Source organism: Caretta caretta, chromosome 14 (assembly GCF_965140235.1).
Source record: "Caretta caretta isolate rCarCar2 chromosome 14, rCarCar1.hap1, whole genome shotgun sequence".
NCBI classification, from domain to species: Eukaryota; Metazoa; Chordata; order Testudines; family Cheloniidae; genus Caretta; species Caretta caretta.
The window spans coordinates 44974299-44987320 of NC_134219.1; the positions used below are offsets into that span (position 1 = coordinate 44974299).

General features: G+C 51.5%; 1 protein-coding gene across 1 annotated transcript; it reads right to left on the reverse strand.

Moving 5' to 3' along the window:
* Positions 1-500: 500 nt before the first annotated feature.
* LOC142069294 (maestro heat-like repeat family member 5) lies at positions 501-4686 on the reverse strand. Its single transcript, XM_075119961.1, has 3 exons — positions 4492-4686; positions 3890-3985; positions 501-3135 (listed from the first exon to the last, which is right to left on the reverse strand). Exons 1-3 carry the CDS (start codon positions 4591-4593, stop codon positions 3082-3084), a joined length of 252 nt encoding a protein of 83 aa, XP_074976062.1. The 5' UTR covers positions 4594-4686; the 3' UTR covers positions 501-3081.
* Between the last annotated feature and the right edge of the window lie 8336 nt (positions 4687-13022).

Below are 13022 nucleotides of genomic sequence, written 5' to 3' on the forward strand. Positions count from 1 at the left end.
TGGATCCAGGGAATGGTTCTGCATCTCTGAGCTGTTTGGACACTTTCAGAGAACATTCCCGTTGCAAGACAGAGATCCCCAAAGTTATCCTGGGTAACCCTGAGAGACTTATGGAAAACTCACAGATACCACATCTCTGCTGTCACTTTGCACTGACAAACTTGGACTGTCCAAACCGGTTCATGTATTTTACCTGCTTTAAGCTCTCAAGAACTTTCCATATAAAAGAAAGAAAATTAAATAAATGACGTAGTTACACTGATATAGGGCCGCAGTGTAAACCCGACCTCAGAGTTGTCCCTTTGAAAAGGAATTATTCACAGCAGTCTTTACAGTTAAACATGCACGTAAATGTTTCCAGGGCCGAGATTAAGGCCACAGCTTATGAGAGGTGCAGACGCAAGAAGAGAAGAGCTGGGCAAAAACTGAAATGCCACTTGGAACTTGGCCCAAACAATGCAGCATGAAAAATAAACTCATCTTGTTATACAGTAATAGAGCTGGTTCAAAATGGTTTTATACTCACAATGCAACCTTTGAACTAAAAATGCCACTTTGGATTACATTGATCATTTGAAAAAAGTTCCCTTTTTAAAAAAAACATTTTGGATTTCTCTGCCCTCTTGAGAGAGAACGTGGAGTTTTTCCCACCAAAACTAAACAAAAATTTGATCATTAAAAACATTTGCAAATACCTTTGAAGAATATGGGGAGGGGGAGTGGTTTCTTCTTCAATTTTCATGACCCTCCCCACCCCCGCTATTTTTGACCAGTTCTAATTATGAAGAAATGTCTGTATGTCCATGAATGATAAATATGTCTGCTCCTGAAACATTTAAAAACAACGGCTCCCATCAGGAGCGCTGAGGTCACATTACCTAGAGAAACATCCAGGCCTGCAGGGTTCACATTCTCAGAGACACAAACCGCCCCAGGACGGGAATGTGACACACAACACAGCGTGACTGGCCCGGGTTGGTGAGGTGCATGTTTTGCTGTTGCTGGCAAATTGTGCTTTTGTGAGGTGGGTGCGGGAGAGATCAGGAAGAAAGGCAGCATGAGGGGGGGCCTCAGGGTAAGGGGAGGTTTGAGGGGGCCGGACCTCGAGGAGAAGGGGTGGCACAGGGGATGGGCTATAGTTTGGGTGCCAGCAGCCCCCCCACTTTTAGGAATCTCTTGCCCATCCTGCCCTCATCCCAAATTCATTTGTAACAGTAAGAAAACTTTGAGCAACAAGGAGACTCAGAGACCCACACTATTACCGCTAAAATCCTCACCCGCCCCTGGAGCTGGGCAAACAGAAGTTTTTGGTCACTGGCAATTCCAAAAAAAGAGATGGAAAAAAACTGGTTTCAGGTTGAACAAAACTAATTTTTTTTTCCAAATTTTTGATGAACCAAAAAGCTTAAAAATAAAGCAAAACCTAGGAACATTTCAAGGGTTGTAACTTTTTGAATTTTTAAAATAAAATTGAAGGACATTTTTAAACAAAAATTTGTTTCAAGCTGAAAACTCAAAACAGTTTGTTTGGAAACAAAATGCTTTGACTTTCACGATGGGAAGGGTGGGGTTTGCAGATGTATCCATGAAAATGGGGGGTGGGGTCGCTAACACATTGCTGACGGGTGAGGGGCACGATTGGTTTCTTTGCCTTGAGGAGGGGGCTCAGCTTTTAAAAGTTTTGGGAACAATCATTTAGTCTGAGCCCTGGCATAACCCAGGCCAGAGAACGTCGCCTACTGATTCCTGCACCCAGTCCAGTGATTTATGGCAGTGACGTGGCATTGAGAGGGATTTTATCGTACGCTGAAATCCAGCTGCAGAAGGGAAAGGGCATTAGAAGCTGAAAGACCCCAGAAGTGGCTCTGGTTTTCTACTCAAAATAACCACACGGGGCTGATTTTCCCCGGCCCAGCGCCTTGCAGTCATGCACCCAGTGCCGAGTGAGTTTAGTGTGCAGGCAGGTTCCCAAATCCAGACAGTGGCTCTTCACACCCACTTTGCCCTGGCGTCAGGGACTGCCCTGAGCGCCCATCCTGCAAACATTTACACACCTGAGCCCTCCCACTGCCATCCAAGGCTACTCCTACGGATGGAGTTAAACACGTGGCTAAAGCGTTTGCAGAGGTTCCAAAGAGCTGAGGCTCCGTGTAAAAGGAACATTACTTCAGTTATTCCAATCTTGGGTTGATGAGATGCTCCTGCCCGCCCCCTCCCTTCACAGCTGAGTCTCCCACCCAGTGCAATTCTCCAAGGAACTTCCCACTCCGAGACCCGAGACACTGTGGCCAGCGCTAGCTGTCCCTCTGGCCCAATCCCATGCTTCAGGACATAGTCTGAACGCCACCGAGGTCAGTAATTAATTCCCCACCTGCATTTACAGGCCACAGTGTCCAGGGTCTCGGAGTGGGGAGTTCCTTGGAGAGTGACCAGAGAGATTGAAGTGATAGCTGGGAGTGCTGGTAGCGTAGGGCCTGAGGAGAGAGTCCATAGAACCAGACAATCCTGCTGTCAGGGTGCCAATGCCTGAGATGAAGGGGGGTCCAGGATTTCCAGGTTTATGGAACTTGGGTAGCAGATAGAAGACCCCTGGTTGGGGCTCTAGGGGTGTGTCTGTGCAGATTTGTTCTTGTGCTTTTTCAGGGAGTTTCCTGAGCAGATGGTGTCGTTTCTTTTGGTAACTCTCAGTGGGATCAGAGGATAATGGCTTGTAGAAAGTGGTGCTGGAGAGCTGCCGAGCAGCCTCTTGTTCATATTCCGACCTATTCATGATGACGACAGCACCTCCTTTGTCAGCCTTTTTGATTATGATGTCTGAGCTGTTTCTGAGGCTGTGGATGGCGTTGTGTTCTGCACGGCTGAGGTTACAGGGCAAGTGATGCTGCTTTTCCACAATTTCAGCCCGTGCACGTCGGCAGAAGCACTCTATGTAAAAGTCCAGTCTGTTGTTTCGACCTTCAGGAGGAGTCCACCCAGAATCCATCTTTTTGTAGTCTTGGTAGGAAGCTCTCTGTGGGTTAGTATGTTGTTCAGAGGTGTGTTGGAAATATTCCTTGAGTCGGAGAGGTCGAAAATAGGATTCTAGGTCACCACTAGCTCCTGGGACACCCTGGACACGACCCAGAAGTTGACGTGCTGTGGGGAAAGGAGGCAGGTCAGACTCAATGGCCAGCTGCACCTGCTTTGCAAATGAGCCCCCCACACCCCCAGCCCCAGGGGCCTGAGACATTCTGCGCAGGGGGGAATAGCTGAGGCCTTGCTGGCAGAGCTTTAGAAGGGGATTCTTTCCCCCAGGACACAGCTTGTACCCTGCAGGTCACAACTTGTCAGCGTCTCTCTAGATTGGGACAATGTTCGGGGTCGGGGCTGGTCCCCTCCTCCCAGAACTCCTGATTCCTGAACAGTTCACCAGAAAGGAGACGGAACCCTCCCCCTTCCCTGCTACGAAAATCCTTGGGGGGGTGTAGGGAGTGACTGAGAGCACAATCCCCCCAGGAATTTCAGAGCAGATCAGAGGGAAGGGCTGATTCCTTGGGCTCCTCCTGTTTCTCTAGGAAGGAGCGTGTGCCTCTTCTCTGAGAACCATCTCCCAAATCTCATGGGGTGTGTGTGTTGGAGGGGTGGGGGAAGGGTGGGTTTTCAGACTCTCACTCCCCAAGACAGCCGGGAGCCCTGTGGTTCGTGCTCCGCAGAACCAGGCAGAGCTGTGGCTTGAAGTCCCAGCTCCTTCCTCTGTCCCTCAAGAAGGAAGGACCTGACACTGCATTGCACTGACCTCCCCAAACAGGGACGGCCCACTGGGGACCCAGCTAGGAGGACACAGTAGAAAATGGATCTTCCAGTCTCTCCTTACCAGTCCCCCAAAGAGTTCAGGTGAAATGGGGCTCACCTCCAAGATGAAGTGGAGCCTGTCTGTGTCTGGGGACTCTGCCAGCAGATTCCCCAGCATGGCATCCAGGACCTCTGCGATGACTTTGTGCAGAGCCTGCAAAGCATGGGTCAGAGTTAGGGAACCTGAGCCTACACCTGCCACAGGATGGGAAGAGGGGTCTCTGGGAAGCACTGGGGAGACTCCCAAACACATCTCCTGGCCTCTCTCCTTCACATCCCACTGCAGACAATTCGCAAGAATTGAGGACCCCTGGACCTTTGATCCATGAGCTTAGCAGGTCTCTGCAGAGGGCCTTGTAGGCAGAAGAGTATGAAACAGCCAAGTTGCTATGGATGGAAGCTGGGCTTCTGGGCAAAACACGGCTTATGGAAGAAAGAAAGAAAGAAAGAAAGAAAGAAAGAAAGAAAGAAAGAAAGAAAGAAAGAAAGAAAGAAATCCCCCATGGAGGGGTAATCTCTTCCCTGCTGGAGGGAAAGATCCAACCCTGCAGCTTTTTCCATCTCCGCTACCCCACCCCTAAATCTGGAGCTCCAGCGAATCAAGGGAGCAGGACCAAGGAGCACTCTGGAAGAGGAGGAGGATGGAGGAGGAGGAGGTACCTGGATGTCGGTGGTGTCCTTCTCCGTGCCCAGGGTGAAGACGGAGTGAAAGGCAGCTCGCAAGAGGTGGGTCTCTAGGGCTGGCTCCAGGGCAGGTTTCATGGTGCTGGCAAGAGAGAGGAGCTGGTATTAGACTGTGCAGTACAGGGGTGGGACTGTCACCAACACGGACACCAACCCACAGGGATATAGGCACAGGCTGGTGAGATTGGAAACTGAGGCACTGAGCTCGGGAATGACAAGGCCAAGGTGTCCCAGACAGACAGTGGCAGGACAGGAATAGCTCCTGTTCCCTGGAGCCTGCTGCCCCTCCTGCATCTAAGCCCGGGAGTGAGCCCCTCCCCAAGGCCCCTGTCATGTGATGGGAGTGAAAAGAAGAGCCCCGCCAGGAGAGAGTGACCCTTCCCTCCCCACCATCTCTGCCAGAGGCGCCACTCTTGGGAGGTGACCTGGGCGGGACAGTGATGGTGACTCCCAGCCTGGGGCCTGAGCAGCACTGGGGTGAGGGGAGCCGGCGGGGTGGGGGGGTGGGGCTGTCTCGGTACCAGAGGTAGCCCACTGCAGCCAGGGAGTGGGCGAGGACGGCGCTGGGTGACGAGTCATCGGGAAGCTCCTCGATGAGCTCCTGTGAGAGGCGAAGGAGACAAAGGAGCGTGTGAGATTCAGGCCCGACTGACACCTCCCAGTGAGGAGATGACACAGCCAGTGCCCCACATAGCCAGCAGGATCCCCCACCACCTCCCGCTCCTCCGATTCCTTCCTGCCCATCCGACTTGTCCCCCTTCCCGGATTCCTGCCCAGCTCACTCCCAACCCCTTCTCTCCTCCTCCCTGTCAAAACTGCCCCCATTCAGCCCCATCCCAACGACCGAGCTGGGACCATGTGATTCCTTGTCCCCCTCTCTCAGCTGCCCTCCAGCCCCACAATTCCCCCCCTGCCCACTACCCACCAATCTCAGAATTTCTCCCAAGTCTTCAGCCCCAGCAATCCCTGCCCTCTGCTACCCCCTCCAACACCACCCAGCCCCCACCCATTTGCCTGGCCATACCCCTGCCAATCCCATGTCTCTCTCCTCTCGCCAGCTGCCGTATGGCGTGTCGAACTCACCACGATCCTCTTCACCACAGCCGCCTTGCAGCAGCGCGGCTCCAGCGTGTCCTCCCCTCTCTCCTGTGCAGCCAGACAGGCGGGGTAGATGGCCTGAAGGAACAGGAGCTGCTGCCCCTCATCCTGGATCCACCAGGAGTGGGGTATAGCGAGAGAGAACCTGTTAGCGAGGGACCTTCCTGCCCCACCCACACCAGCTCCAGGGCTCAGGCCTCAATGGGGGATTGTGGGGACCCGGCTATTCTCCAAATCCCCCACCACTCCTACACAAGCAGGATCAGGAACTGGGACAGTGCCTGTGGGGAGAGACGACCTCGGCTGTTGTGGGACAAACACCCCCATCTTGGGGGTCCCACATGATGGATGTAAAAGGGCCCCATTTGGGGTGGTGGATCAGGAGGGACAAGACCCTCGGCAGGGGGTGGGGATGCTGGGAAGGGACAGGGCAATCTTGGTTCCAGCCCAGGTGGGGAACATTTGTACCTTATCTCTGCACTGGAGCTGCTCTCGGATGACCTTGAGAGCAGCTTCATCTTTGGCCACGTCCACCCTTTCCTCCTGCTCCGAATCCAGCGGGGGTCCCTGCACCAGGGAGAGAAGGGAACAGGGTGATGCCTGCTGCCACTTGGGGGATGGACAGGGTCGTGGTGGGCAGAGCAGGATTCAAGACCCCCCTTCCCACCTCAGGCCCCCAGGGCAGATGGGGCCCCAAACCTCCCTCTCAGGGATGCCTTCAGCTCCCAACAGCTGCAGAAGCCCAGAGTAGAGCCCCCCTCCCCTGCCCAGGACTCCAGGGGAGGGGCCTGTTCCCCCCGCCCGGAGCAGCAAGGACCAAGGTGGCAGCAGCTCTTCACGCCCCCACCCCCAGGTCCCCGTGCGGAAGGGGCAGCTGTGTGATGGCTGCTGCTGTCCAGTGCTGGGCCAGGGACCTTCCCCCTCCTGGCCGGCGGGGGCTGGAAGGGCCTCAGAGAGCGGGCAGAGCGAGGCCTCCTGATGGGAAGGAGGGCTGGGCTCCTGGGGCCGCTGCTGCCCACACAACCAGCCCCAGAGCCACCCTGCCCGGCGCCCCTCCTGGGCTGGGTCCTGTCTGCCGAACCGCAGCCTGGGCCAGCTCCACCGGGGCCTGGTCGGGGCCGCTCCCAGCTCGGCGCCTGCGCCGGGAGCCGGGGTCCTTTTCCAGAAGGCCGGGCACTTCCGCCGTCTGGGCTGGACGGGAGCTGCTTCCCCGCCAGCGGGGACGCAGGGCTTGCTCTGCCCCTCGGGAAGGCGGCAGCTGCTTCCCTCAGGCTCTGGGGCCACCGGCAGAGCCTTCCTCCGCAACATCCGCAGGAGCCTGGCCATCCTGGAACCGAGCGGGGAGCAGGGGTGAGTCTGGGCTCAAGGCAGCCTTTCACTCCTGGCCCTTTTCCGTCCCTCCTCCTCCCTGCTCCAACCACAGCCGCCCCCTCTGCCCCCACAGGAGTGCAGGGAGTGCCATCTACACACACGGACAGGAGTTCATTGCATGATCTGCTCCCAACGTTCCCCCTCGTAATCCCTGCTGCTGCAATATCCAGGAAGTCTCATCCTTTTCCAGCAATGGGGTCAGTCCCAAAGACCATCGGTTACTCTGGACAAACAGCCCCCTCCTCTTATCCCAGGCCACTCTCCCACCCAGGCTAGAGAAGGAAGAGAAACCAGGAGTCCCGACTTCTCCTGGGAAACCATTCCCCACGTCAAAGTCACAAAGACCCTAGGCACAGGAAGACCAGGGCCCTCCTCGTTGCCCATTGATTTCCATGCTCAGCAGCTCACAGGCTCTGGCCCAGCTCCGAGACTCTCAGCCTGGGGAACAGTGTCCCACAAGGGAAGGGCTGGGAGCCCCATTGCTGGAACCTTTCCAAACACACTGGAGACGGCTCTGGAGAAGCTCCTGCCTGGTCTAAGAGTGAGGGGCTCTTGGGGACTGTTTGCAAATGAAATCCCCCTTGGGAGATATCCTCTCCCCCTCTTTCTGCCTCTCCCCACAGACAGGGGAAGCCACCGAGGAACCTGAATGCCACTCACTTGCTCTCAGTGATGGTACGATGGATGGCGGATGTTCAGGGTCAGCAGATGTCCCTTGCCCTCCTCCTCACTCCCCAAGCCCAAGGCAGGCTGGAGACGGTGGTGACCTCAGGAGTTACCCTGCCCAGCCAGCAGGCAGGGTGATGACACGAGGGCGATCGACTGGCTGTGAAAACAAGTTTCTGTCTTATTGCCAAGGGACGGAGAAACTCAGCCAGCAGCAGGGGGGTGCAGAACACGGCCCTAGGGCGGAGGTGACAGCACCTGCAGGATCCTGACATCCCAGCACTTCCAGAGCCCAGGAAATAAGGTGTGAACATTTTCATGGAAACCGTTTTCTGTCAGAAAATCCATTCAGACGAAACCACTTTGTTTCTTGAAATCATAACAAGTAGGATGAAAATTCTTTGCAAAAATATTTGTTTGCAAAACAAGAGCATCTCCTGTCCGTCACAGTGCATTAAACTGTCTCGTCGTACACAAAGGGGAGACGCTATGATCTAGAACATTAGATGAGATGCTTCAGGCTGAGCTAAGTAGTTGCTGCTCTTCACAATTTCAAAATAATAAAATGCAAATGAAATCGAATATTTGCTCATAATCTGCTATGGCTCAGTGTGATAGGACACCCCCTAGGTGGTGATAGGACACCCCTATTTTGCTCCTAATATACTTTACCAACTCCTTCTTACTGTCCTTAGCCCTGCCAGCCATGGGTTATTCCCTGATGTCTTTAGCTTCCCTTATCCATTTTCTACACTTCACAACTTCTAATGCATATCAATTGCTATCTATTTCCTCTTTTTTCCCTTCATTTTATGTTGCTTTTTTATTTCTAATTGCTGGTTCACTTCACCAATGAACCAGGATGGGCTTTTAGGCAAAGTTGTTCTCTTTCTCGACTGTAGAATCATTACAGGGTTTTTTTTCATTTGTTTATTTTTGTTGTTGCCATCTTATAAACTCTTCCTAAAGAACTCCCCATTTTCAATCATATTTTTTCTGTCAAATTTTTTCTTCCTGGTCAATTTTGCTCATAATTTTCCTTAGCTTTGGGAAGTTTCCCCTTTTGAAGCATGAAGCATATATATGTTACTTGTTGGGACTAACCTTTGTTTGCCCATATTGAATGTAATCAGGTCATGATCACTGATCCCTAGGCAATCACCCACTTCCAGTCCAGTGATTATCCATCATGAGATCCAAAATAATTACCTCATTTGAGTGGCAATATCTTTTCCTTTAGCAAACAGTGATAATTTTTAGACAATCTAACGATGTTTTACCCCTGGCTACATGAAACGTCCAGCATATGTCTCCCAAACTGGAGTAATCCATAATCAACACAATTTTTCTTTCCAGATATTACAGACAGGTGCTTATGGAGTAACTCCTCTTGTTCTTTAATTTGATTCGATGGTCTATAATAGACCCACACCAGTGTCTTCTCCTGGACTTGGTAAGTTAGCACATGGAGCCATGTACCAATATTCTGACCCGTACAGCAGTATCGGCAGAAGCATTCTCACAGATATGCTGATTTTTTATTCAAATGTGTTTGGCCCTGCATCTCATGTAGAGTTGGAATATGAGGAAAACCAATGAATGAAAGATACTGGCTGCAGAACTGAGCTGGATGAGGGTGGATGTTGAGAGTCTGAGGACTGCAGAAAAGAAATGACAATGTGATAAGAAAATGACTAGGGCAAGAAATAACACTGTTACATAAGATTCAAGAAACCATGACGTGGTTTGGACATGGGCCAAGAATGGATCAGAAATCACATGTGGTGATGCATACCAGAGTACCAAGCAACTAGAAATAGAGGAAGCCCGAGGCTGCATGGGCTAATCATGGTGAAGAACATAGAATAAAAAGATTTAAAGATGATGGAAGCCAAGACTCTGATACAAGACAGAAGGTGGTGGGAAGACTTCATCCAGACCCATCATTGCTGCTCAGCTGATGGGCAGGAAACAAAGGAGAAGACACTGAACCATATGCATGTAAGATCCTGCAGTTCCAAGTTATCAATCACTCTAAAACAGGTAATGGTGTCTTTCATACAGAACGCCACCTCCCACCCCCTTGCCAACACACACACCCCTCTTTTGCCCTCAGAGATATTAATGTTGCAATCATAAGGATCATCCCACCAATTTTCATTGAAGCCAATTCTATAAAATTTCTTCTCATCAGGGAGAACCGCAAGCTACTCCTACCTCTCACCCAGATTCCCAGCATTTGGTACAAAGCAACTAATTCCCCCGCCCGCCCCCACTGCTTTTTCACATCCTTGGCCACATTGGTTCAATTTGTTTGTGGCACGCTGAGTTGTGCATGTACTGCATTTGCCTTCTTAGCACCCTCCCCTCTCATTTCTAATTTAACATGGGCCTAGCTGCTCCCACTCATCTCCAGAGAAGATTAGCCCCCCTATCTGGGAGATACAGGCTGTCCCATTCAGACAGCCCTCCTCTCCCATAGAAATGTGGCCCCATATTCAACAAAACCCAAACCTGTTCAGGTGCAGACCTGTTGCACCGCCAATGATTCACTTCCAGTATTTTCCACCTTTTCTCACTCATAGGACCAGAAGGACCCTTTGCGCAGGATTCTAGCACATGGTTCTACGGGAGCACCAGCTGGCCGCTAAGGCCAGCTTACTGTTTCAATGTGGACTTTGGGACAGTGAACGAAATTTTGGGTCATTTGAGCTCTGGGTTCCAGAGATACCGCGTCCCCCAAAGAAAGAACTTTTCGTAAAGTAGAGGGATTCTACCAACATTTTTTGTGCCGACCTAGGGGGTCAAACCATGTCTCTGAGCCTGACCGCAAGGATAACAGTCATTTGACACTTATCCTAGTTAGTGTACAGCAACCGCTGCCTCTTGGGAGGAGCAAAACAGAGCACAGTGTTCACCGGGGAATTTAGCTCTTGCGATTGGTGTGTGTCTAACATTCATTTGCCAAACGGTTTACACGGCATATGTGAAGACAGAGGGTCAAAAGGGACTTGCTAGCCAGAAAAGATAAACAAGAACTCTGGGGGTTCAAGGCAACAAGTTACAGCCATTGAACCCGAGTGAAAGCCAGGCCCTGGGAATCTGAGTTTGGCCCTCGGGAGAAATAGACTTGTGTTGCTAAAATCTGCCTCTGTCAAAGGGTTCTTTTTTCCCCAATTTTTGCTGAATGGAATCGAAGCTGGGCAGAAATGCAGCAGGCCCTGAAATAGCTTTAGGAAAGATGGGGATAAACTGGACAGAGGCCAGAGGAGAGCAGCACAAATGAAAGGTTTAGAAACTCTGGCCTCTGAGGAAAGGTTAAAAAAAAAAAAAAACTGGGCAGGTTTGATCTTGAGGAAAGAAGACTGCGGAGGGGACCTGCTTACAGTCTTCCAATAGGTTATGGACTGCTATAGAGGGTATGGGAATCAATGGTTATCCATGGCCCCTGAAGGTAGGACAAGAACTAATCGGCTCAATCTGCAGCATGGGAGATTTGGCTTAGTATCAAGCTGTCCTTCAGCGGCTCAAGAGCATGAATGCCAACCTCGGGGCAGACTACCACAGACAGGGCCCAAAGCCCAGCTGAGTTCTATACTTAGATTTCACCCGCCAGATCTTAAATGTAAACTCTTCAGGCCCCAGTAGCCTAACCATGGAGTCACAGGCAACCTCCTTGGACACTCGTCTTTCTTGCCATCTAGGTATGCTTCCTTTCATGATAGATGGTCCCTTAAACCCAAAATCACAACAATATTCAAATTACTCCCAGTCCCATAGGACCGGTCATGTACCCCAGGTCAGTTGCACGGTAGATCGTACACCAAAGACAACGCTTGTAGCCAATCCAGTAATAAACTAGCTAAAGATTTATTAACTAAGGAAAAGAAATGGGAGTTATTTATATAGGGAAATGGAGTTATTTATAAAGCAGTTAAATGTATACACACAAACGAGTCACAGTCTTTAGTTTCAAAAGGTAATTAGAGTTTCTATTGTAATCAAACTTTACACGTTTTTTAGGGCTATCCCAGGCTGTATAGCTGGGGATCCTGTGCTTTTTCTTAGAAATCCTGCCCTCGCAAAGTCCAGCAACACAGAGATAACTTAGTCCTTCTTGTTGTGTGTGTGTATGTGTGTGTGTGTGGGGGGGGTATTCCTCTTTCTTTGCAACCCCTCGACAGGAGGAATAGGTCTGCATATCCCCAACTCATGGCAGGAGGGGGGTGGGGGGGCAGGAAGAGCGATGAAGAGAGTCTTTTGTTCTGTGATGCTCACTGATGGGTCATCTGCTGTTGATGTACCTTCACGAAACCAGTACTTTACAATAGTTGATGTCCGGTAATTTGCCTGGCGCCGGAGAAAATGACATTCCGTCTGTAGGAAGTGAGGATTTTACACTAGCTAATGCTGAGGTTTAGGAAGGACGGGAGTGGAACAGAGTTAGGCCTGGCCTACACTACAGAATTACTTTGGGATAACTTACGTCGCTCAGGAGTGTTATACCGAGCTAAGCACCGACGTAGACAGCGCTAGGCCAGTGGGGAACCTCTCCCGCCGACATCGCTGTCACCTCTCGCGGAGGTGGAGTTATTAAGCCGATGGGCAAGCTCTCTGCCATTGGCTTAGAGCATCTTCACCAGAAGCACGACAGCGGGACAGCTGCGCTGCTGGAAATTTGTAGCGTAGCCGTGTGCCCTTAGGCCTCATCTATGCTTACAATTTGGGTCGTCCCCATTACGTCTCTCAAGGGTGCGAAAAATCCACCCCCTTGAGCAACGTGGTTACACTGACCCAAGGCACCTTGCAGTTCTGCATTTGATTGTTCCTTCCTAAGGCCAGGTCTCGGCTACAGACTGACAGCGGTCAACATAACGCACACCTGTAAAAATCCACACCCCTGAGCGACTTGACCTAATCCCCAGTGTAGACATGCTCTGTTGGCAGGAGAGCATCGCTTTGTACTGTGTCAGACCCTAGTCCTGCATGTTTCTGGTCCCTTCTGGGCAGAGACCCAGAGCGTCCCAACTAAAATCCCATGTCTCCTCCCCGCTGCTTTTCTCCCTTTCTTTGGGTCAAACAAAGACAAAGGCTGCAGTGGAAGGCACGTGGATTACATCAGCCTAAAATAAAAAATAATTAAGGTTTGTCCACAGGTGCTGACTTTTATTTTTCCCCATTGGTGCTCCACCCCTGCTCCACCCTGAGGCCCCACCCCCCACTCTGCTCCTTCCCCAAGGTCCTGCTCTTGCTCCGCCTCTTCCTGCCCCCCCCATCCCCTCCCCTGAAGCCCCCCACTGGCCTGCTGCTCTCCGCCCTCTCCCAAGTGCCTCCTGCCAGCCACAAAACAGCTGATTGGTGACGCAGCTGGA

What these genes read in the sequence shown, in the direction of transcription:
- LOC142069294 (XM_075119961.1), bottom strand. Translation starts at nt 4,593, where the DNA reads ATGAAACCTGCCCTGGAGCCAGCCCTAGAGACCCACCTCTTGCGAGCT. An exon ending in AGGACACCACCGACATCCAG is followed by an intron (nt 3,986 to 4,491) that starts GTACCTCCTCCT and finishes CATGCTTTGCAG; the next exon opens with GCTCTGCACAAAGTCATCGC. An exon ending in GGCTCCACTTCATCTTGGAG is followed by an intron (nt 3,136 to 3,889) that starts GTGAGCCCCATT and finishes CTTTCCCCACAG; the next exon opens with CACGTCAACTTCTGGGTCGT.